This window comes from Anolis sagrei, chromosome 11 (genome assembly GCF_037176765.1).
Source record: "Anolis sagrei isolate rAnoSag1 chromosome 11, rAnoSag1.mat, whole genome shotgun sequence".
Lineage (NCBI taxonomy): Eukaryota > Metazoa > Chordata > Lepidosauria > Squamata > Dactyloidae > Anolis > Anolis sagrei.
The window spans coordinates 21,660,503-21,683,553 of NC_090031.1; the positions used below are offsets into that span (position 1 = coordinate 21,660,503).

Here is a 23,051-nt window from a genome sequence, read left to right on the forward strand (position 1 = left end):
GGGAGCGGGGCAGGTCAGCTTTCACAGGAAAGGCGCTGGGATTGCATTTCAGGCCGCCGTGGAATTCTGCCTCCTTTCCAATCCAAGGCTGGTGGAAAGAGAGAACTTGTTGAAATTGTAATTGCTATCCCTTTTCTCCTTTGGCGAGGGAGAATGGATGGTCTGTCTGTGCTAATAGCTTCATTAATAAGGTCTGTGTCGGGGGCCAGAAGCCTGCATTTATCGGCCCATTCCACAACCATTTCTGAAAAGAAGGGGCCATTGTTCAGAAGCAAACTTAGAATACAGTTATAATGGATACAAAAGCTGGAAAGTGTCCAGAGGAGGGCAACAAAATGATCAAGGGTCCGGAGAACAAGCCCTATGAGGAGCGGCTTAAAGAGCTGGGCATGTTTAGTCTGAAGAAGCGAAGGCAGAGAGGAGTCATGATAGCCATGTATAAATATGTGAGATGTAAGAAGGATATTGCCTCTAAGCTGGAATGTGTACAGAGGCAGTTAAAAATCAGTTAGGGTTTAGGTTTAGAGGAGTGAGCAGTCAGGAGTTAGGTTCAGAGGAGTGAGGAGTTAGGAGTTGGGAGAGAAAGAAAGGAAAGGTGGCAGAGTGACTTGTGAAGCAAAACTTTGAGGCTTTGAAAAGCTGGGTTTGGTTATTGGAAGTTTCTCAGGCTAGTGCAGCCGAATGATGAAACATAGGTGGTATTCTTTTAGTCTAAGGAGAGGCTAAAGAATAGGTTACTTAGTATTTGATCTAGGGAGGATCAACTAAGGGAAACATCCCTGTATGGAAACTTTGTCTGAAACAAGTGCTCTACGTCAGAAAGATACTGTGTTACTTGAAAGAATGAACTGTTAAAGTTACAAGTATTATTCCAAGTGCAACAAGGAAAAGTTACGTCTTGCAACCACACGCTGTGTACTTAATAAAATTGTTAACTTTTATTTGAAGATCGCCTCAACTGGGAACTGGGGTAAAATCTCTGGAATACTGGTTCCTTTCAAATTGGTGGCAACAATAAATCATCCCTCAGTTTCCCTGCTTCTTTTCAGAAGTATTGTTAGGTTTTCCTTTTTATTTGGTATTTTTAAACGAGAGCACCACCCTCAAATTGCCTTCCAAGTCTGCAGGCTTAAAATAGCTCTGCTCTTTCTGGCTCCCCTACTTTCTGGTGGTGGTATTATTATTTTTTAAGGGATTTTCCAAGGAATTTGTATTTTATTTCTTGCCCAACATCTGTAGAAGGTGATTTGTTTTTGAAAAGGACCTGTTTCCTGGGGATGAAACAGCGGGAGAACATTCCTGGGCAGGGAGGGACCGCGCTTTGCCTTGGCTGGTCCAGACTCTGGCTGTTTCGGATCCCTCCGCAGATTCCGGGAGAACAGAGCCTGCCTTCTTCGTCGCCGCTGTTATTCTTTGTCCACTTGTTGGGAAGGGAGCGGGTCCTCCTTTCCTCCTCTGCTTTCCCCCCAAGTGCAGCTTTCTCTATTCCCTTTGGCACAGAACCCTGGTTGCTGGGTTGTTGTACGTTTTTCGACCTATATGGCCAAGTTCTAGAAGCATTCTCTCCTGACGTTTCGCCTGCATCTATGGCAAGCATCCTCAGAGGTAGTGAGGTCTGGTTGCTCCAACTCAGAGGGATTGAGTCTCTACCTCCCTTCAGTTAAAACTTCTGAGTCTGGGCTGAAGGCCTCTAGTCTAGATGTCGTCACAGTATTTATTTATCACCTAGATAAATAAAAATGTAATGGGAGGGGACCGCTAGTCACTCATAAAAACACTGAAAAACACAGCGGAAAATACTTAAAAAGCTAAAAAAACCCCATTACAATGCATGCACAAAACCACAAAAATACACACACACACATATATATACATACACAAAACTCGTATACACAAATGGCCACAGCAACGTGGGGTAGGGGACGGCTAGTATATAAATAAAAATGTAATGTCAGTTTGTGGGATTAACATAACTCAAAAACCACTGGATGAATTGACACCAAATTTGGACACAAAACACCAATGAGTGACCATCACTCATAAAATACTGAAAAACACAGCCAAAGAGACTTAAAAAGCCAAAAAATAAAAAATACATTACAACACATGCGCAAAAACACACATATATACGCATACACACACACACACACAAAACACATATACACAGGCTAGCCACAGCAGGGCATGGCAGGGGACAGCTAGTCACTCATAAAAACACTGAAAAACACAGCAGAAGAGACTTAAAAAGCCAAAGAAATAAAAAAATACATTACAACACATGTGCAAAAACACACATACACACACACACACACACACACACAAAACATATACACAGGCTAGCCACAGCAGAGCATGGCAGGGGACAGCTAGTCACTCATAAAAACCCTGAAAAACCCAGCGGAAGAGACTTAAAAAGCCAAAAAATAAAAATACATTACAACTCAAGCTCAAAACCACATATAGAATCATAGAATCATAGAATCAAAGAGTTGGAAGAGACCTCATGGGCCATCCAGTCCAACCCCATTCTGCCAAGAAGCAGGGATATTGCATTCAAATCACCCCTGACAGATGGCCATCCAGCCCCTGTTTAAAAGCTTTCAAAGAAGGAGCCTCCACCACACTCCGGGGCAGAGAGTTCCACTGCTGAACGGCACTCACAGTCAGGAAGTTCTTCCTCATGTTCAGATGAAATCTCCTCTCTTGTAGTTTGAAGCCATTGTTCTGCGTCCTAGTCTCCAAGGAAGCAGAAAACAAGCTTGCTCCCTCCTCCCTGTGGCTTCCTCTCACATATTTATACATGGCTATCATATCTCCTCTCAGCCTTCTCTTCTTCAGGCTAAACATGCCCAGCTCCTTAAGCCACTCCTCATAGGGCTTCTTCTCCAGACCTTTTATCATTTTAGTCGCCCTCCTCTGGACACATTCCAGCTTGTCAATATCTCTCTTGAATTGTGGTGCCCAGAATTGGACACAATATTCCAGATGTGGTCTAACCAAAGCAGAATAGAGGGGTACCATGACTTCCCTAGATCTAGACACTATGCTCCTATTGATGCAGGCCAAAATCCCATTGGCTTTTTTTGCCGCCACATCACATTGTTGGCTCATGTTTAACTTGTTGTCCACGAGGACTCCAAGATCTTTTTCACACGTCCTGCTCTCGAGCCAGGCATTGTCCCCCATTCTGTCTCTTTGCATTCTGTTTTTTTCTGCCAAAGTGGAGTATCTTGCCTTTGTCACTGTTGAACTTCATTTTGTTAGTTTTGGCCATTCATCTCTCTAATCTGTCAAGATCGTTTTGAATCCTGCTCCTGTCCTCTGGAGTATTGGCTATCCCTCCCAATTTGGTGTCTTCTGCAAACTTGATGATCCTGCCTTCTAGCCCTTCATCTAAGTCATTAATAAAGATGTTGAACAGGACCGATGCAAACACACATATATACACATATACACAAATATATACACGTATACACAAAAAAACACATACACACAGCAACGCGTGGCAGGGGATGGCTAGTTTCTAAAAAATATTATTATTAATCATCATCATCATCATCATCATCTTGATTTTTCTCCTTAATGCCTCTGATTAAAAGCCGGGTTGACAGTGCAACCCTCCTTCCATATGAGAGCACAATGACCCCATTCTCCGTGTCCTGGTGGGTTGTGGGGGAATATTTGGGGGCCCGTGGCATGCCAGGAGGGAACAATGCCAGACATTATTTATTTTAAGACGTGGGGAAATGGCAGTGTTTCTCTTCTTTACTGTTGGCAGCTGTGAAAACTCAGCTTTGTGAAGCAGGGTCTGTTCTGGCCGGGAAAGATATAGTGTTCGGCAGAGGAGGGGGGTCTATAATTCAGGCAGTCGATTTTTGAGCTGCTCCTCTTGAATGTGTATAGCCCGAAAAATAATAATAATCTATCTATATATATAAAAATGCCCTGTGCATAATGAGTTCCTTAAAAACAAAAGAACCAATGAACGAAATCACACCAAATTTGGCAACAGAATGTTTCACAAGGAGTGACCATCACTCAAAAAATTATGATTTTGTCATTTGGGAGTTGTAGTTGCTGGGATTTATAGTTCGCCTACAATAAAAGAGCATTCTGAACTCCACCAATGATGGAATTGAACCAAACGTGGCACACAGGATTCCCATGACCAACAGAAAATACCAGAAGGGTTTGGTCGGCATTGACCTTGACTTTGGGAGTTGTAGTTCACCTACATACAGAGAGCACTGTGGACTCAAACGATGATGGGTCTGGACCAAACTTGGCACGAATATTACAAATATGAACACAAGTGGAGTTTGGGGAAATAGACCTTGACATTTGGGAGTTGTAGTTACTGGGATTTATAGTTCACCTACACTCAAAGAGCATTATGAACTCCACCAACGATGGTATTGAACCAAACTTGGCACTCAGAACTCCCTTGACCAACAGAAAATACTAGAAGGGTTTGGTGGGCACTGACCTTGAGTTTTGGAGTTGTAGTTTACCTACATCCAGAGAGAACTGTGGGCTCAAACAGTGAGGGATTTGGACCAAACTTCGCACAGATAGTCAATATGCCTGCATGTGAACACAGATGGAGTTTGGAGAAAATAGACCTTGAAATTTGGGAGTTGTAGTTGCTGGGATTTATAGCAGTGGGTTAAACCCCTGTGCCGGCAGGACTGAAGACCGACAGATCGCAGGTTTGAATCCGGTGAGAGGCGGATGAGCTCCCTCTATCAGCTCCAGCTCCCAATTGCGGGGACATGAGAGAAGCTTCCCAGAAGGATGATAAAAACATCAAAAATCATCCGGGCGTCCCCTGGGCAACGTCCTTGCAGACAGCCAATTTTCTTACACCAGAAGCGACTTGCAGTTTCTCAAGTCACTCCTGACACGACAAAAAAAGTTAATCTACAATCAAAGAACATTCTGAACCCCACCAACAATAGAAGCAATAATAACAACAATACAAGCCATTAAAAAACATAAACAATAAAATACCCAACATTATCAATAAGACAACACACAATTAAAAACAGTGGGAAGGCCAAATGTAGAGTTAAAAATTGGAAATAATGCTGGGACATGGACGAAAGGTGATACTGGTGTTTGTGGAAGGGTATTCTAGGGACAACATTGTCTTGGCCAGGCAGGTTTGGATTCACAATTCCTTCCAGAAGTGCAAACCGAGTGTTAATCCCACCCTATCTCCCTTCTTTCATTCCTCCAGGCTCTTGAGGAAGCACAGAAGGCAATTCAGCAGCTCTTTGGGAAAATTAAAGACATCAAGGACAAGGCGGAGAAATCAGAGCAGATGGTAAGGTCCAAACAACAACAACAACAACAAATTACCTGTCCAAGCAACAACCCAAATTACCTGTCTGAACGCATCGCTCCCTATGAACCATCGCAGATATTAAGATCCTCTGGGGAGGCCCTGCTTTCTGTCCCCACGATTGGTGGGGACGAGAGACAGGGCCTTCTCGGTGATTGCTCCCCGGCTATGGAACTGGATGAGGCTGGATGGCCATCTGTCAGGGGTGATTTGAATGCAACATTCCTGCTTCTTGGCAGGGGGTTGGACTGGATGGCCCATGAGGTCTCTTCCAACTCTTGATTCTATGATTCTAACAGTGTTCTGGGATGGAGATGGTGTTATCCATGTCGATTTCCTTGAACGTGGAACGACAATAAATTCAGAGCATTACATCACAATGCTGCAAACTTTGAAACGATGGCTAACAAGGCTCCAAAAGGAAATGTTTTCCAACAGCATGACAATGCCAGACCACACACTTCACATGCCACCGCAGCAGAACTTTAGAGACTGGATCTCACCACCGTACAACATCCTCCATACAGTCCAGTTTTTGCACCGTCTGACATCCATCTATTCCCGATAATGACAGAAGAAACATCCTCCATACAGTCCAGATTTTGCACCGTCTGACATCCATCTATTCCCGATAATGACAGAAGATCTGCGGGGACATCATTATGCTTCTGATGAAGAACTATGAGACGCTGATTGCGGAAACAGAGTGTCGACTTCTTCTGTGACGGCTTCAGAAAACTTGTTCATCGTTGGCAGAAATGTATCCAATTGTCTGGTGATTATGTGGAAAAGTGAATAGGTAAAGGTAAAGGTAGTCCCCTGACATTAAGTCCAGTCATGTCTGACTCTGGGGTGTGGTGCTCATCTCCATTTCTAAGCCGAAGAGCCAGCGTTGTCCATAGACACCTCCAAGGTCATGTGGCCGGCATGACTGCATGGAGCGCCGTTACCTTCCCGCCGGAGCGGTACCTATTGATCTACTCACATTTGCATGTTTTCGAACTGCTAGGTTGGCAGAAGCTAGGGCTGACAGCGGAAGCTCACGCCGCTCCCCGGAATCGAACCTGCGACCTTTCGATCAACAAGCTCAGCAGCTTAGTGCTTTAACCCACTGCGCCACCGGGGGCTCCTGGAAAAGTGAATAGTGGTAGTTAAAGAGCACATTCTAAGGATTATTTCTGCATTTGATTTATTAAAATATTCCCATCCAAACCCAAGTAATGAAGGTGGAGGCATTACTTTTCATTCAACCCTCGTATATTCCGTGGGGACTCAGAGTAGAATACAGTGCTCATATGCAGCAAACATTCAGTGCCGTTATACAATTAACCATGACAGACAGTATGTAAACAGAGGTAAAGGCTTTCTATCTTTTTCCATCTCCGGCATCTGGAGGCTGTGCTCGACTCCAGCCACGGGGGGTGCTGTTGCTCCATCTTCGATGTCTTTAGATGCTATCCCGGTCAAATTGCTGGCATGTCTGCCTTGTATTACCTCCTCGCAAGGCAGTACTTATTTATCTACTCACATTTCTGTTTTCGAACTGCTAGGTGATCAGAAGCTGGGCTGATGGTTGGGAGCTTACTCCAACCTGGGCTTGAACTGTCGACCTTTCAATTGACAAGATTTTCTGCATCTGGTGGTTTAACCTACTGTGCTAAAGCCCGGCCCTGTCTCTTCCAAGGGAACAAGCAATCTCAGTTGGTTAAAATGGGAAAAATAAAAGGGTTTTTGAACTGATTTGCCCCATAGCCAAAGCATGTAGGCTGTCTGGTTTCTGGAAACGTGTGCTTCATTGTATTTTTTTATTTATTTATCGTATCAGGAGCAAACCAAGCAGTTGTATTGCATATTTTAACAAACAAAACATAAAGTTTGCAAGCTTGGTAGTTGTATAATTGTATAATCATTGTATAATTACAAGTATAAACACCTATTTTTTCAATCTTACAAGGTTAAAGAAATCACCCGGGATATTAAGCAATTGGACCATGCCAAACGCCACCTGACCACTTCCATTACAACGTTGAACCATCTACACATGCTGGCCGGTGGAGTAGATTCCTTGGAGTAAGTCTTATATGGGGGACATTTTGAGGAAAGAGGTGAAGGGACAAAGGAAAAGATCATGAGTAGACATCGGGTTACACCAGGCATGGACAGACTTTGGCCCTCCAGGTGTTTTGGACTTCAAGTTCCAGAATTCTTAACAGCCCATTGGGCCAAAGTTTGTCCTGGAGGGCCAAAGTTTGCCCATGCCTGAGTTATACAGTTTGATATGTTGTTGTTTTTAAATGGGTGTAGAGGGTGTTTATTTTTTCCTGTAGTTGCTTTTTACGGTATGTTCTTTTTCCTTGTTGTACCATTTGGTCTTGGGAATATCTTGGGCTCAATTCTGTGGTGTTGTCCAAATTAGAGCAAGCCAATGGAATCCATTTAGGAAGTATTCAATGTGTTGTAGATCAGCTGATAGTTTAACTGATGGTTTAAAGTGGATTGTGAGTTTTCCTGTGGCACAAAGTGATGGGCCTTCAAGTCTGGGAAATTCAAGTTTGGGAATTGGTTCTCGCTGTGAGACAACTGAGTCGGAAAGTGCAGGGCATCGAGGATATTTAGGGGAATCAGAAGTAGCAACAGCAGATAAGGAATCGAGTGGAAAGTTGAGTGATAAGGAGGGTTCCCAGGAGTGACCCTCTCTAGCTATGGAAATCAACCAAAGTATTGTCGAAGACTTTCATGGCCGGAATCACTGGGTTGTTATAGGTTTTTCCGGGCTATATGGCCATGTTATAGAGGCATTTTCTCCTGACGTTTCGCCTGCATCTATGGCAAGCATCCTCAGAGGTAGAGAGGTCTGTTGGAAGTAGGAAAATGGGCTTATATATCTGTGGAATGACCAGGGTGGGACAAAGGACTTTTGTCTGCTGGAGCTAGGTGTGAATGCTTCAACTGACCACCTTGATTAGCATTTAATGGCTTGGAAGTGCCTGGGGGACTACTTCCTACTTCCAACAGACCTCACTACCTCTGAGGATGCTTGCCATAGATGCAGGTGAAACATCAGGAGAAAATGCCTCTATAACATGGCCATATAACCTGGAAAAACCTACAACAACCCATCAACCAAAGTATTTGTTTACAAATCAGAGCCGTTCAGAGAGGTTACGTGGGAAAGTTGTGGAGAAAATTCACAGGAGACGTAATGCTGTCATTGCTGTCTTTGAAAGTTGTTTACCTTAAGTTGTTTACTTTAAGGTCAGTTCAGGTAATACTGCCTCAAGGGCATTCAGGGGAATCAGAAGTAGCAACAGTAGATAAGGAATCGAGTGGAAAGCTGAGTGATAAGGAGGATTCCCAGGAGAGACCCTCTCTAGCTACGGAGATCAACAAAAGTATTTGTTTACAAATCAGAGCTGTTCGGAGAGGTTACGTGGGAAAGTTGTGGAGAAAATTCACGAGAGACGTAATGCTTTCATGGGTGTCTATGAAAGTTGTTTACCTTACGTTGTTTACTTTAAGGTCAGTTCAGGTAATACTGTCTTGAGAGCATTCATGGGAATCAGAAGTAGCAACAGTAGATAAGGAATCGAGTGGAAAGCTGAGTGATAAGGAGGGTTTCCAGGAGAGACGGTTATCAGTACTAGTCCACACCTCTTGCATTCCAAAGTGACGTATGACGTACTACGCACAATGCTGCATCCATTTGTTCTATACACTTGATTTATGACCTCTCTAGGAATGCCGTTCCCTCCATGGTTCAGTTAACTCTTTCCGCGCAGGAATATATTACACTCGGCACATAGCTACTGCATTTAAACATACATGCATACTTTGAAGTCTACGTTATAAATTGCAAACAGCATCAATGTTAAGTTCTTTACTTTAAGGTCAGTTCAGGTAATACTGCCTCAAGGGCATACAGGGGAATCATAGTTGTAAGAGACCTCATAGGCCATCCAGTCCAACCCCCTGCCAAGAAGCAGGAATATTACATTCAAATCATTCCTGACAGATGGCCATCCAGCCTCTGTTTAAAAGCTTCCAAAGAAGGAGCCTCCACCACACTCCGGGGCAGCGAGTTCCACTACTGAACGACTCTCACAGTCAGGAAGTTCTTCCTAATGTTCGGATTGAATCTCCTTGTAGTTTGAAGCCATTGTTCCGTGTCCTAGTCTCCAGGGAAGCAGAAAACAAGCTTGCTCCCTCCTCCCTGTGACTTCCTCACACATATTTATATATGGCTATCATATTTCCTCTCAGCCTTCTCTTCATCAGGTTAAGCATGCCCAGCTCTTTAAGCTGCTCCTCATAGGGCTTGTTCTCCAGACTCTTAATCATTTTAGTCGCCCTCCTCTGGACGCATTCCAGCTTGTCAATATCTCTCTTCAATTGTGGTGCCCAGAATTGGACACAATATTCCAGGTGTGGTCTAACCAAGGCGGAATAGAGGGGTAGCATGACTTCCCTAGATCTAGACACTAGGCTCCTATTGATGCAGGCCAAAATCCCATTGGCTTTTTTTGCCGATGTGTCAGAAGTAGCAACAGCAGATAAGGAATCGAGTGAAAAGCTGAATGATAAGGATGGTTCCCTGGAGAGACCCTCTCTAGCTATAGAGATCAACAAAAGTATTTGTTTACAAATCAGAAATTGTTCAGAGAGGTTACGTGGGAAAGTTGCGGAGAAAATTCACGAGAGACATAATGCTTTCATGAGTGTCTATAAAAGCAGTTTACCTTAATTTCTTTACTTTAAGGTCAGTTCAGGCAATACTGCATTAGAGTGAGAAGCTAAGCTTGAGTTCTCTCGCTCCTGGTTCAACTCAAGCCTTGGTTTTGGATTTAATATATCCTGGAAGTTTCCTATGTTCCTGTTCATGTACTCCAGTTCAAGTTTTTACTAGTTACACCTTCTTGCTTGTGGATTTATATTGTACCTGCCATTTCTGGCTGTTCCTTGACTTCATCACCTCTGGAACTTTATGAGTGTTGAGATTAACTTCACAATTCAGCAGCAGATCAGTTGCACAACTTCAACGCTTTCCAGTAGCTTCTTCCTGCACAGTATTTTCAGTCAACTGCTCCCACAAACTGCAGTCACTCTGGAACCTTTTACAGACACTTGAGCACATGCCCGGCCATTGTCAGTTTTACCATTGTCTTTCCCCCAGTCTAGATGACATTAGACATTACAAACTTACCACAGCATACAGTTATATCTTGTCTTAGCAGACAGGTTCTTTTAATCAATTACATAGAGCCTTCGACAAACATCACAGCACAAGGAGAGAGAATACACTGTACATGACTTCCTTATATACAATTCTATACAATTACACATAGCAATCTCTGATTGGTTCCCAACTCATTAACTTAACTCAGACCCAGGATTACATCATTCACAATCACCTGGACTAGGCCAGAACACATTCCCCAAATGATTCCCTATATATAGTTAATGCATGACTCAGCATTTCCAATAGAAGCCCATTAGCAGTGCATGACTCAGCTATATTACATTACAATACATTGTAAAACCTGACAATGAGACATTTGGATTACTGTTGGGTTATGATCCTGTTGATTCTTGGATTGTATATTTTCTTTTTGTATTCCTGATTTTTATTTGCTTTTTATTAGGGCTGGGCGGTTTCGTTTTGTAATTTCGTAATTCGTTAAAAATTCGTTTTTTTATTTATAACGAAGCGATATTGAACCATTCAGGAGCAACTAAAAAACGAAACGAATTTTTCCAATTCGTTTCGGAATTGTTTCGGAATTGATTCATTATTGATTCGTTATTGATTCGTAAATGTTTCGTTATTATTTCCGCATGTCTGGTGCAAGTTTTAGGGTTGCTGTTTGTTTTCTCAGTGAAAAAAAAATATCATTATCACACCAACAGTCAACAACAGAGGGAGAGGGAAGCTTCAGAAGTTTTTTTAGCGTATTGCGCGATCGCGGCCGCCATTAACGAATCGATTCGTAATCGATTAGTAATTTCTGAAATTTCGTAAATATCGAACTTTTTTAAAGGAAAATTTCAGAATTCTTTTAAATAACGAAACGCAAAAAACCCCTAAAAACGAATCGAGTTTAGAAACAAATTTTTCCGTGTTTGGACAGCCCTACTTTTTATGTGTTTTTACAATAAGCTGTTTGGTTATATTCCTGGATTTTTGTGTGGTGTAGTGGTCATAGGTGTTTCCAGGCCTGCAGTGCAACAAAATGAGCCTAAACTTTATTTGGTGTTACCCAAACAATTCAGATGACAAATGTTGGAATTGGAGGTGTGAATCCGGTCTGAAGGGCACACTGCGGGTGAGAAGGAAGCCAATTGTAATTTCCACATTAAGTATCCTTCTCTCCTCCATCTTGACCGCTGCTCTAGGGCGATGACGAGGCGGAGGCAGTATGGAGAAGTAGCCAACCTTCTCCAAGGCGTCGTCAATGTGCTAGAGCATTTCAACAAGTACATGGGGATCCCACAGATCCGACAGCTTTCAGAAAGGTAAGCTATGGAGTGATGGAGCTGTTCCTGGCGACTCTGCCTCACTAGAACAGCTAGCTTGTAGAGTTTATTAACAGGTGTGGGTTTAAGGCATCCTGTGATTATTCTGCATGTTTCATTCAATGCTATGTTCACCTGGTTTGCATGGAGTGGTAGTTCTCATAAAACTTTTCCTTGATTGGAGTCTACTGGGAGGAAGCTGGTAGCCATGTAGTGGGTTGCGTTCACAGGGTTCAACCTTATTTCTCTCACATTTAGCAGCAACTTCTCGTCGCACGTCAGGTGGGGAGGAGCAATGTCAGCTAGCTTGTAGAGTTTATCAACAGGTGTAGGTTTAAGACATCCTGTGATTATTCTGCATGTTTCATTTTTTTCCCTCCAGAACAGTAACTTCATTTCTTGTTCTCTCTTTGGAAGGGTGAAGGCTGCCCAGAACGAGCTGGGGCAACAGATCTTGGCAGACTTTGAAGAGGCCTTTCCTTCTCAAGGCACAAAGGTATTCTTTACAACCCCCATCTTGTCTCCTGCATATGTCATCAACTGCCCCTCTGGGCCAGAGTGAAGAGAGAGGGGGCCAGGGGACAGTTCCATCTTGCCTCCTGCGTATGTCATCAGTTGGAGACCCCACCCCCCAGCATCAACTGCCACTCTGGGCCAGAATGAAGAGAGAGGGGGCTAGGGGACAGTTCCATCTTGTCTCCTGCATATGTCATCAGTTGGGGACCCCTCCCCCCAGCATCAACTGTCACTCTGGGCCAGAGTGAAGAGAGAGGGGGCCAGGGGACAGTTCCATCTTGCCTCCTGCATATGTCATCAGTTGGAGACCCCTCACCCCAGCATCAACCACCACTCTGGGCCAGAGGGAAGAGAGAGGGGGCCAGAGGACAGTTCCATCTTGTCTCCTGCATATGTCATCAGTTGGGGACCCCTCCCCACTGTACCAACTGCCACTCTGGGCCAGAATGAAGAGAGAGGGGGTTAGGGGACAGTTCCATCTTGTCTCCTGCATATGTCATCAGTTGGAGACCCCTCACCCCAGCATCAACCACCACTCTGGGCCAGAGGGAAGAGAGAGGGGGCCAGAGGACAGTTCCATCTTGTCTCCTGCATATGTCATCAGTTGGGGACTCCTCTCCTCAGCACCAAATGCGTCTTTGGGCCAGAGTGAAGAGAGAGGGGGCTAGGGGACAGTTCCATCTTGTCTCCTGCATATGTCATCAGTTGGGGACTCCTCTCCTCAGCACCAAATGCGTCTTTGGGCCAGAGTGAAGAGAGAGGGGGCCAGGGGACAGTTCCATCTTGTCTCCTGCATATGTCATCAGTTGGGGACTCCTCTCCTCAGCACCAAATGCGTCTTTGGGCCAGAGTGAAGAGAGAGGGGGCCAGGGGACAGTTCCATCTTGTCTCCTGCATATGTCATCAGTTGGGGACTCCTCTCCTCAGCACCAAATGCGTCTTTGGGCCAGAGTGAAGAGAGAGGGGGCTAGGGGACAGTTCCATCTTGTCTCCTGCATATGTCATCAGTTGGAGACCCCTCACCCCAGCATCAACCACCACTCTGGGCCAGAGTGAAGAGAGAGGGGGCCAGGGGACAGTTCCATCTTGTCTCCTGCATATGTCATCAGTTGGGGACTCCTCTCCTCAGCACCAAATGCGTCTTTGGGCCAGAGTGAAGAGAGAGGGGGCCAGGGGACAGTTCCATCTTGTCTCCTGCATATGTCATCAGTTGGGGACTCCTCTCCTCAGCACCAAATGCGTCTTTGGGCCAGAGTGAAGAGAGAGGGGGCTAGGGGACAGTTCCATCTTGTCTCCTGCATATGTCATCAGTTGGGGACTCCTCTCCTCAGCACCAAATGCGTCTTTGGGCCAGAGTGAAGAGAGAGGGGGCTAGGGGACAGTCCCATCTTGTCTCCTGCATATGTCATCAGTTGGGGACCCCTCCCCACAGCACCAACTGTCACTCTGGGCCAGAGGGAAGAGAGAGGGGGCCAGGGGACAGTTCCATCTTGTCTCCTGCATATGCCATCAGTTGGGGACCCCTCTCCCCAGCACCAACTGCCACTCTGGGCCAGAGTGAAGAGAGAGGGGGCCAGGAGACAGTTCCATCTTGTCTCCTGCATATGTCATCAGTTGGGGACCCCTCCCCACAGCACCAACTGCCACTCTAGGCAACAGTGAAGAGAGAGGGGGCCAGGGGACAGTTCCATCTTGTCTCCTGCATATGTCATCAGTTGGAGACCCCTCCCCCCAGCACCAACTGCCGCTCTGGGCCAGAATGAAGAGAGGGGGGGGGGCAGGGGACAGTTCCATCTTGTCCCCTGCATATGTCTTCAGTTGGGGACCCTTCCCCACTGTACCAAATGCCACTCTGGGCCAGAGTGAAGAGAGAGGGGGCCAGGGGACAGTTCCATCTTGCCTCCTGCGTATGTCATCAGTTGGAGACCCCACCCCCCAGCATCAACTGCCACTCTGGGCTAGAGTGAAGAGGGGGCCAGAGTAGAGTTCCATCTTGTCTCCTGCATGTGTCATCAGTTGGAGATCCCTCTCCCCAGCACCAACTGCCGCTCTGGGCCAGAATGACGAGAGAGGGGGCCAGGGGACAGTTCCATCTTGTCTCCTGCTTATGTCATCAGTTGGAGACCCCTCCCCCTAGCATCAACTGCCACTCTGGGCCAGAGGGAAAAGAGAGGGGGCCAGGGGACAGTTCCATCTTGTCTCCTGCATATGTCATCAGTTGGGGACCCCTCCCCACTGTACCAACTGCCACTCTGGGCCAGAGTGAAGAGAGAGGGGGCTAGGGGACAGTTCCATCTTGTCTCCTGCATGTGTCATCAGTTGGAGACCCCTCCCCCTAGCATCAACTGCCACTCTGGGCCAGAGGGAAAAGAGAGGGGGCCAGGGGACAGTTCCATCTTGTCTCCTGCATATGTCATCAGTTGGGGACCCCTCCCCACTGTACCAACTGCCACTCTGGGCCAGAGTGAAGAGAGAGGGGGCTAGGGGACAGTTCCATCTTGTCTCCTGCTTATGTCATCAGTTGGAGACCCCTCCCCCTAGCATCAACTGCCACTCTGGGCCAGAGGGAAAAGAGAGGGGGCCAGGGGACAGTTCCATCTTGTCTCCTGCATATGTCATCAGTTGGAGACCCCTCCCCACAGCACCAACTGCCACTCTGGGCCCGAGTGAAGAGAGAGGGGGCCAGGGGACAGTTCCATCTCATCTCCTGCAGATGTCATCAGTTGGAGACCCCTCCCCACAGCACCAACTGCCACTCTGGGCCCGAGTGAAGAGAGAGGGGGGCAGGGAACAGTTCCATCTCATCTCCTGCAGATGTCATAAGCTGGGGACCCCTCCCCTTAGCACCAACTGCTGCTCTGGGCCATAATAAAGAGAGGGGGGGGGCAGGAGACAATTCCATTTTGTCTCCTGTGCTATGCTAATAATATAGTATAATGTAATGTAATTTAATATATTGTATATACATATATTATTTATAATATTATAATGTAATACAATATAATACTAATAATAATACAATATAATAATTATATATTTTGTATTACATATAATATTACTAATAAAATTACAATATAATATTATAGTAAAGTATAGTAATATATAATACTGATATTGTACTATGCTAATAATATATTGTGTGTGTGTGCGTGTGTGTGTGTGTATATATATATATATATATATATATATCTTGTAAGCTGCTCTGATTCCCCTTTGGGGTGAGAAGGGCAGCATTAAAAGTTGTAAATAAATAAATAAATGAAATAAAATAGCTAAAGCATGCAACAACAATCAGAATTAAAATAGACTTTTGCTCTAAATGTTTAAGGCAATTTCCTAGTATTGACCTGTTCTTTTCTTTCTCCTTCTCCCTCTTGGTAGAGGGCCGGTGGGCCCAGCAACGTCCTCCGGGATGCATGTCTGGTTGCAAACGTCTTGGACCCTCGCATCAAGCAGGAGATCATCAAGAAGTTTATTAAGCAGCACCTTTCAGAATACCTGGTGCTCTTCCAGGAAAACCAAGATGTACGTTAGGAATCTCTATTTTTAAAATTTGATGCAAGCATACGGTATTTTTTTCTTGTTCTCCATGTTGCGGGACACTCATTAGCAGCATCAGTATTGGGATAACATAGAGTCTGACAAAGCACCCTGAAACCTCAACCATGAATCGTGTCCCCTTTTTCATTTGCCTGCAGGTAGCCTGGCTGGATAAAATCGACCGGCGTTACGCTTGGATCAAACGCCAGTTTGTGGACTATGAGGAGAAATACGGCCGCATGTTCCCACCAGAATGGTGTATGACGGAACGCATCGCTGTGGACTTCTGCCACATTACAAGGTGTGGAGCGGTGCCTGCGATTGAGAGATTTACTCTCCAAGCTCCGGAGAGTGGCTCAGTGGTGATTCGTCTTCATTTTGGGGTGGTGGGATGGAGAGTCTTTCTCTGAAGCCTCACTTTTTGAAACTCCGTTGTTCAGGCAACACAAGTAGAATCATAGAATAGTTTTTAAACTGTTTAGATAGTTTTTAGTAGATAGTTTTTAAACTGGTTTATTTATATTTCAGTAAGGCCTTCGACAAGGTCCCCCATGACCTTCTGGCAAGGAAACTAGTCCAATGTGGGCTAGGCAAAACTACGGTGAGGTGGATCTGTAATTGGTTAAGTGGACGAACACAGAGAGTGCTCACCAATGCTTCCTCTTCATCCTGGAAAGAAGTGACAAGTGGAGTGCCACAAGCAGGGTTCCGTCCTGGGCCCGGTCCTGTTCAACATCTTTATTAATGACTTAGATGAAGGGCTAGAAGGCAGGATCATCAAGTTTGCAGACGACACCAAATTGGGAGGGATAGCCAATAGTCCAGAGGACAGGAGCAGAATTCAAAACGATCTTGACAGATTAGAGAGATGGGCCAAAACTAACAAAATGAAGTTCAACAGGGACAAATGCAAGATACTCCACTTTGGCAGAAAAAATGAAATGCAAAGATACAGAATGGGGGACGATGCCTGGCTCGAGAGCAGTACGTGTGAAAAAGATCTTGGAGTCCTCGTGGGCAACAAGTTAAACATGAGCCAACAATGTGATGTGGCGGCAAAAAAAGCCAATGGGATTTTGGCCTGTATCAATAGGAGCATAGTGTCTAGATCTAAGGAAGTAATGCTACCCCTCTATTCTGCTTTGGTTAGACCACATCTGGAATATTGTGTCCAATTCTGGGCACCACAATTCAAGAGAGATATTGACAAGCTGGAATGTGTCCAGAGGAGAGCGACTAAAATGATCAAGGGTCTGGAGAACAAGCCCTATGAGGAGCGGCTTAGGGAACTGGGCATGTTTAGCCTGAAGAAGAGAAGGCTGAGAGGAGATATGATAGCCATGTATAAATATGTGAGAGGAAGCCACAGGGAGGAGGGAGCAAGCTTGTTTTCTGCTTCCTTGGAGACTAGGACGCGGAACAATGGCTTCAAACTACAAGAGAGGAGATTCCATCTGAACATGAGGAAGAACTTCCTGACTGTGAGAGCCGTTCAGCAGTGGAACTCTCTGCCCCGGAGTGTGGTGGAGGCTCCTTCTTTGGAAGCTTTTAAACAGAGGCTGGATGGCCATCTGTCAGGGGTGATTTGAATGCAATATTCCTGTTTCTTGGCAGGGGGTTGGACTGGATGGCCCATGAGGTCTCTTCCAACTCTTTGATTCTATGATTCTATGATTCTATATTTCACCTTTCTGCCAAGTTTAAACAGAATATGAGCCAACAGCAAGAGGCAGCACGTGAACCATGTAACATTCCTCCTCCGCCTTATACTGAAGCTGCACTCCTGTAACTAGTGATACAACAATTTATAGAATCATAGAGTTGCATTCAAGAGTCATAGAATCATAGAGTTGCATTCAAAGCACCCTCGACAGATGGCCATCTATAATAACGCAGCGAGTAGTAGTAAGATTTTTAAATAATTTAATTATTGATGAGGAATTATATATAAAATAATCCCAACGCTACTCAACCAAAATTATAAAGCCATCAAAAGGATAAGGGAGTATGGTTGCTGAAACAAATTTATATTTTAAAGGTAGGAACTGGGAACCACTAGAACTGAGAGACACAAACTACTTCTTCAAAAGAATTCCACTACCACCATTATTAATATTAATCAGGTTGAGGTAATATTGAGAGTTTATCCTGTAACGCACACTGTTCCACTATAGTTTCTTAGAGGCTGCTGTGATGCTGACTTTAATAATACTTTGACCACAAAGGTATTCACATTGAGGCTGGTATAAGTTGAATAAAATAACAAGAATGTTTATAGAACAGGCTTGAATAATTCCGGTACAAATGCTTATTGGTTTTAGTAAAATACTGTGGTTGCGTTAAGAGTCAAAATCTTAAAAACTTCTGGGTTACAAGTCTTCAAAGTTCCACCACAGAAAATTACTTCAAGAAATGTATCTCTGAAAGTAACTCCCAAAAATGCCCCTTAGGAATCTAGCCAAAAATACCCTGAACTAGACTTCCTTAGGAAGACTTCCTTAGGGTACTACTCCACAAAACAGTATTCTAGCTATCTACTAAATAGCTACTCTGAATACTTCACAAAAGACTGACTCAATCTTATTTTCTAAACCCAAACTTGTTCTGACTTACACCAACCCTTCTTCTCTCTAACAGTTCCAAACTCCACCTGATTATAACTGGTCCTTTAAGCCTCAATTTAAAAGACACTTTCCCCCTCTAGAACACTTAGGCTCCACCCCCACCTTCCTAGTTCATATTGTACTATGCTAATAATATAATATATTGTATATGTATATGTATAGATAGATAGATAGATAGATAGATAGATATATCTTGTAAGCCGCTCGGAGTCCCTTTCGGGGTGAGAAGGGCAGCATATAAATGCCATAAATAGATAAATAAATAAATATTGTATATATAATACAATATATTATATTATTAGCATAGTACGATATACCTATTAAATATTACTATATTGTACTATAGATTTATATTGTAATATTATTAGTAATATTACATGTAATATAAATATATAATTATAATATATTATTATATTGCATTACATTATAATATTATAAATATAATATGTATATACAATATCTTATATTAGTAATAATACATCACACAGTCCTAGATGCTTGGGAAGCGTTCGACTTGTGATTTTGTGATACGAAATCCAGCATATAGATCTCGTTTGTGTGTTTTTGTGTCAGTAAAATAATAATAATATGCTTCCTGTCCTCCTTTCTCCCCTCACACAACTCAGGACGGAGCTTGCAAAGATCATGCGAACCCGAGCGAGGGAAATTGAAGTGAAACTCCTTTTGTTTGCCATCCAAAGAACCACCAACTTTGAAGGTTTCCTAGCCAAACGCTTCTCTGGCTGCACCTTATCGGATACGGTTGTGGTGAGCATCGTTCTTCTCTCCCGTTGGGTTTGGCGTTCATGGCCGTCAACTGCGGAGTAACCAGAGTGGACACGCTCCCTTGCAAAATGTGTAGAGGTTGTTCTCACAAACAAGAATGGATAATTTTACTATGATTTTTCCTTGCTGTCAGATTATTCACAGATACGTTTAAGTACAGGACAACCTTCATATCCTGGACTTCACATGAATACATGAAACTGTATAATAGCCAAACCTGTTCAATGAGATGGACAGGAGTGCTGAAAAAAGGGTTTAACTTATAAAAGAGACCCCAAGTCAGTGGTTCCCAACCTTATTTTGACTAGGGACCACCTTGACCAGGGACCACCTTAAGCAGGGGCTACCTTGACCAGGGACCAACTTGGACCAGGGGCCATCTTGACCAGAGGCCACTTTGACCAGGAACCAATTTGACCAGGGACCACCTTGACCAGGGACCACCTTGACCAAGGGCCACGTTGACCAGGGGCCACCTTGACCAGGGACCACTTGACCAAGAACCATTTGACTAGTGACCACATTGACCAGGGACCACTTCGACCAGGGACCACTTGACCAAGAACCAATTTGACCAGGGACCACTTTGACCGGGGGCCATCTTGACCAGGGTCTACCTTGAGCAGGGACCACCTTGGCCAAGGACCACTTTGACCAGGGACCACTTGACCAGGGACCACTTTGACCAGGGACCACTTCACCAAGAACCAATTTGACCAGGGACCACCTTAACCAGGGACCACTTGACCAGGGACCACTTTGACCAGGGGCCACCTTGACCAGGGACCACTTTGACCAGGGGCCATCTTGACCAGGGGCCACTTTGACCAGGGACCAATTTGACCAGGGGCCACCTTGACCAGGGACCACCTTGACCAGGGACCACTTCACCAAGAACCAATTTGACCAGGGACCACCTTAACCAGGGACCACTTCACCAAGAACCAATTTGACCAGGGACCACTTTGACCAGGGGCCATCTTGACCAGGGGTCACCTTGACCAGGGACCACCTTGACCAGGGGGACCACTTGACCAAGAACCAATTTGACCAGGGACCACCTTGACCAGGGACAACTTTGACCAGGGTCCACTTTGACCAGGGTCCACTTTGACCAGGGACCACTTTGACCAGGAGCCACCTTGACCAGGGTCCACTTTGACCAGGGACCACCTTGACCAGGCACCACTTGACCAGGGACCACGTTGACCAGGGACTACTTGGACCAGACGCCACCTTGACCAGAGATGGCTTTGACCAGGGGCCACTTTGACCAGGGGCCATCTTGACCAGGGACCACCTTGACCAGGGGCCATCTTGACCAGGGACCACCTTGACCAGTGATCACTTTGACCAGGGACCACTTTGACCAAGGGCCACCTTGACCAGGGACCACCTTGACCAGGGACCACTTTGACCAGGGACCACTTTGACCAGGGTCCACCTTGACCAGGAACCAATTTGACCAGGGACCAATTTGACCAGGAACAACTTTGACCAGGGACCACCTTGACCAAGGACCACTTTGACCAGGTGCCACCTTGACCAGGGACCACTTAGACCAGGAACCACTTTGACCAGGTATCTCTTGAACTGGGACCACTCTCCAACAAGAGTACCAAAAGGATTGTGAATCTCTTTTTGATCAACTCTAGATTCAGTTGGGTTATTTGGGGTGTTGATTCAGAACATTGTATTGGATAGACCACATCAGCTCTAGTTTCTGATACAGAACATATGCCATCCAGTAGTTGCCTTCGGAAAAACATATTTAATAAGCCTTGGCACTATAAAAGGGTTTCACGAGACCAGTCACTCTCGTTGCAACGGTGTAATAACAGTAAGGCCGCAGAACGTATTTTAGTTTTTGTTGACCACTGGTCAACCACAGACCGTAGGTTGGGAACCACTGTCCTAAGTGAATAAGTTAAAACATAGATAAGTGAAAATGCACGTTGGTTCTGCAGATGTAAGGGTCCTACTGTACTTTTTAACCTCCCAAATTGTCTTTTTTTGCTGAACTTCATCCTATTGTTGTTGTTTTTCATTAGAAAAAGGCTGAATCACCTCTAGCCTCGACCAACCCCTTCCTGGAAGATGATACTTCTCCGGAGGCAGATGATGTCACACCAGAAAAGGCCGATATCGACAAGGTAGGTCAATGGCACACTTGAGCATATTTTATGCTGATTTCGTCAAACAAGATATGTACACAAATGATCTGCCATTGCCAGAAGGGACAGAGAGTTTAATCTATGCTGACGATCGTGCCATCACCACTCAAGCAGGGAGCTTTGAAATGGTTGGACAGAAGCTCTCTGAAACTTTAGGTGCTCTTACTGCCTATTACAGGGAAAACCAGCTGATTCCTAAACTATCTGAAATGCAGACGTGTGCCTTTCACCTTTAGAACAGACAAGAATCCCAAGCTCTGAGGATTACCTGGGAAGGAATCCCACTGGAGCATTGCAACACACCCAAATACCTGGGAGTCACTCTAGGATTTAGGATTTCTGGGAGTTGAAGGCCAAAAACATCTGGGGACCCCAGACTGAGAACCACTGCTCTAGACGGTGCTCTGACCTACAAGAAGCACTGCTTGACTATCAAGCAAAAAGTGGGTGCTGGAAATAATATCGTACGAAAGCTGACTGGCACAACCTGGGGATCACAACTAGACACAGTGAAGACATCTGCCCTTGCGCTTTTGCTACTCTGCTGCTGAATACGCATGCCCAATGTGGAATGCATCTCACCACATGTGGGTGTGGCTCTTAATGAGACATGCCGCATTATCACAGGATGTCTAGACCCCACACCACTGGAGAAAATATACTGTTTAGCTGGTATTGCACTACCCAATTCTGGGCACCACAATTCAAGAGAGATATTGACAAGCTGGAATGTGTCCAGAGGAGGGCGGCTAAAATGATCAAGGGTCTGGAGAACAAGCCCTATGAGGAGCGGCTTAAGGAGCTGGGCATGTTTATCCTGAAGAAGAGAAGGCTTAGCGGAGATATGATAGCCATGTATAAATATGTGAGAGGAAGCCACAGGGAGGAGGGAGCAAACTTGTTTTCTGCTTCCTTGGAGACTAGGACGCGGAACAATGGCTTCAAACTACAAGAGAGGAGATTCCATCTGAACATGAGGAAGAACTTCCTGACTGTGAGAGCCGTTCAGCAGTGGAACTCTCTGCCCCTTAGTGTGGTGGAGGCTCCTTCTTTGGAAGCTTTTAATCAGAGGCTGGATGGCCACCTGTCAGGGGTGATTTGAATGCAATATTCCTGCTTCTTGGCAGGGGGTTGGACTGGATGGCCCATGAGGTCTCTTCCAACTCTTTCATTCTATGATTCTATGATCTCCGACCTATCCTCTGTTCAGATATCAACCAGCACGCCAATGCCTTAAATCAAGAAATAGCTTCCTAAGATCTACAGAGATACTCACAGGAACAGCTCAGCAAGCAAGAGTCCAAAAGTGGCAGGCAAAACCCAGAACTTCAATCAGTGGCTGATAGCAGATGTGAATTTTGCTATTACTTATGTGTAAACCGCTTTGAGTCCCCCTCGGGGTGAGAAAAGTGGTATACAAACACTGTAAATAAATAAATAAACAAACAAATAAATAAATAATAAACCTTCCTGGAAACACAGAAGACTGGGCGCTGAACAGACTGTGCTCTGGCACCACGAGATGCAGAGCTAACCACGAGATGCAGAGCTAACCTT

General features: G+C 45.0%; 1 protein-coding gene across 1 annotated transcript in view; it reads left to right on the top strand.

Moving 5' to 3' along the window:
- The window catches only part of VPS53 (VPS53 subunit of GARP complex), a 67,360-nt gene that overhangs the window by 13,481 nt on the left and 30,828 nt on the right, over nucleotides 1–23,051 (top strand). The window contains exons 5-12 of the mRNA XM_067472009.1: nucleotides 5,240–5,326; nucleotides 7,299–7,414; nucleotides 11,735–11,854; nucleotides 12,272–12,350; nucleotides 15,752–15,895; nucleotides 16,069–16,211; nucleotides 19,161–19,302; nucleotides 21,372–21,473. Coding sequence (XP_067328110.1) covers nucleotides 5,240–5,326; nucleotides 7,299–7,414; nucleotides 11,735–11,854; nucleotides 12,272–12,350; nucleotides 15,752–15,895; nucleotides 16,069–16,211; nucleotides 19,161–19,302; nucleotides 21,372–21,473 — 933 coding nt within the window. The remainder of the gene's footprint in view (nucleotides 1–5,239; nucleotides 5,327–7,298; nucleotides 7,415–11,734; nucleotides 11,855–12,271; nucleotides 12,351–15,751; nucleotides 15,896–16,068; nucleotides 16,212–19,160; nucleotides 19,303–21,371; nucleotides 21,474–23,051) is intronic.